Source organism: Cicer arietinum, chromosome 7 (genome assembly GCF_000331145.2).
Source record: "Cicer arietinum cultivar CDC Frontier isolate Library 1 chromosome 7, Cicar.CDCFrontier_v2.0, whole genome shotgun sequence".
NCBI lineage: Eukaryota > Viridiplantae > Streptophyta > Magnoliopsida > Fabales > Fabaceae > Cicer > Cicer arietinum.
Genome location: NC_021166.2, coordinates 25,797,657 through 25,798,885, shown reverse-complemented (window position 1 = coordinate 25,798,885; position 1,229 = coordinate 25,797,657). Strand labels below are relative to the sequence as shown.

The 1,229-nt window shown below is 29.5% G+C and overlaps 1 protein-coding gene across 1 annotated transcript in view; it reads right to left on the bottom strand.

Moving 5' to 3' along the window:
- The window catches only part of LOC101496713 (F-box/FBD/LRR-repeat protein At1g13570-like), a 2,413-nt gene extending 1,667 nt beyond the window's left edge, over nt 1-746 (bottom strand). Inside the window, exon 1 of the mRNA XM_012718865.3 lies at nt 1-746. This exon is cut by the window's left edge and continues 365 nt beyond it. Within this exon, the coding sequence (XP_012574319.2) occupies nt 1-646 (646 nt within the window). The 5' untranslated portion in view covers nt 647-746.
- Between the last annotated feature and the right edge of the window lie 483 nt (nt 747-1,229).

Below are 1,229 nucleotides of genomic sequence, written 5' to 3'. Positions count from 1 at the left end.
CTTCCGATTTCAAATCAACTTTGATGAGTTTCAAAGTTGTGAGTGTACTAAAACCATGGTTGCATGATTGTTGCGGAGCCAATACACAATGTGACAAGCGTAGGCACTTCAAAAATGAATTGGAGCCAATAATTTCACAAGGAAAAACATAGAAGGAACCATCTTTAGGAGAAGCTAGATGATTCTCTTCTAACAAACAAAGATCAATTTCTTCTACATTTCGTTCAACTGCAAAACGAATCCATTCATCAAGATCATCGCAACCATACCCTTTATGGCGAAATGTGAAAGAAACTTTTAATTTGTCAATTTTGTGTACCTTTTTAATATGTGACAAATATTTGTTCACATTACTTACAAAGGTAGAGGCTCTCTTCATTTTCATATCAAAAAGTATGATTTTGTTTAGGTGGCATATATTGGTAGGTGAGTAATCTCTCACTAACATGTTTTGTGCATCAAAAATAAGGTTGGTTGGATTGGTAAAATTGTATCTCCAATAGGAAGATAAAACACTTGTTTTGACGGCTTCACTTATCTTAAGAGAAGATAAAATGTTGCACAATATGAAATTGGGTAGTGTACTAATACGATCTTGATTATTTGTTTCTACCACCCTTTGTTTCTTCCTTTGTTGATTCCTCATTTTTTTAATGATCTTTTCTCAAAACATGAGAAATTAGTGGAAGTAGCTAAAAGGGAAAGGTAACCACATAACAAAAGGGTATTTATACAAAGTGGTTCAAATTGGAGAGCGGAATAATCAAAGGCACAATTTGTCTTCATTTTCAAATATGTGGCTATAATAACAAGCAAGATATCTTAGAATATAGTCCCCAATTTTTCAAATTGACTATAGACTAATTAACATCTACAAAACCATGCCGGCATATAACCCCTCGTGTCATCATATATTTCAAGTATTTTATTTTTATATATCAACCATGTAAAACTTATTACATTTCTATGAAATCAAATTTTTTGATGTATATTTAATTTTAGAAATATATTTTAAAAACTAACTTAAAAAAATAATATTATAATATAATTTAATTGAATGTACGTGTAAAAACGTTTATCACCATAAAAATTAATCTCATTTAAATATATGAACAATATCAATTATTAATCTTTATCTTAGATTTTATTAGTGTCTTCATAATGTCCTCATGTGACATACTATAATTGGACTGTTTATCTCTTTTTTCTCATTTTCTCCTTATATTATC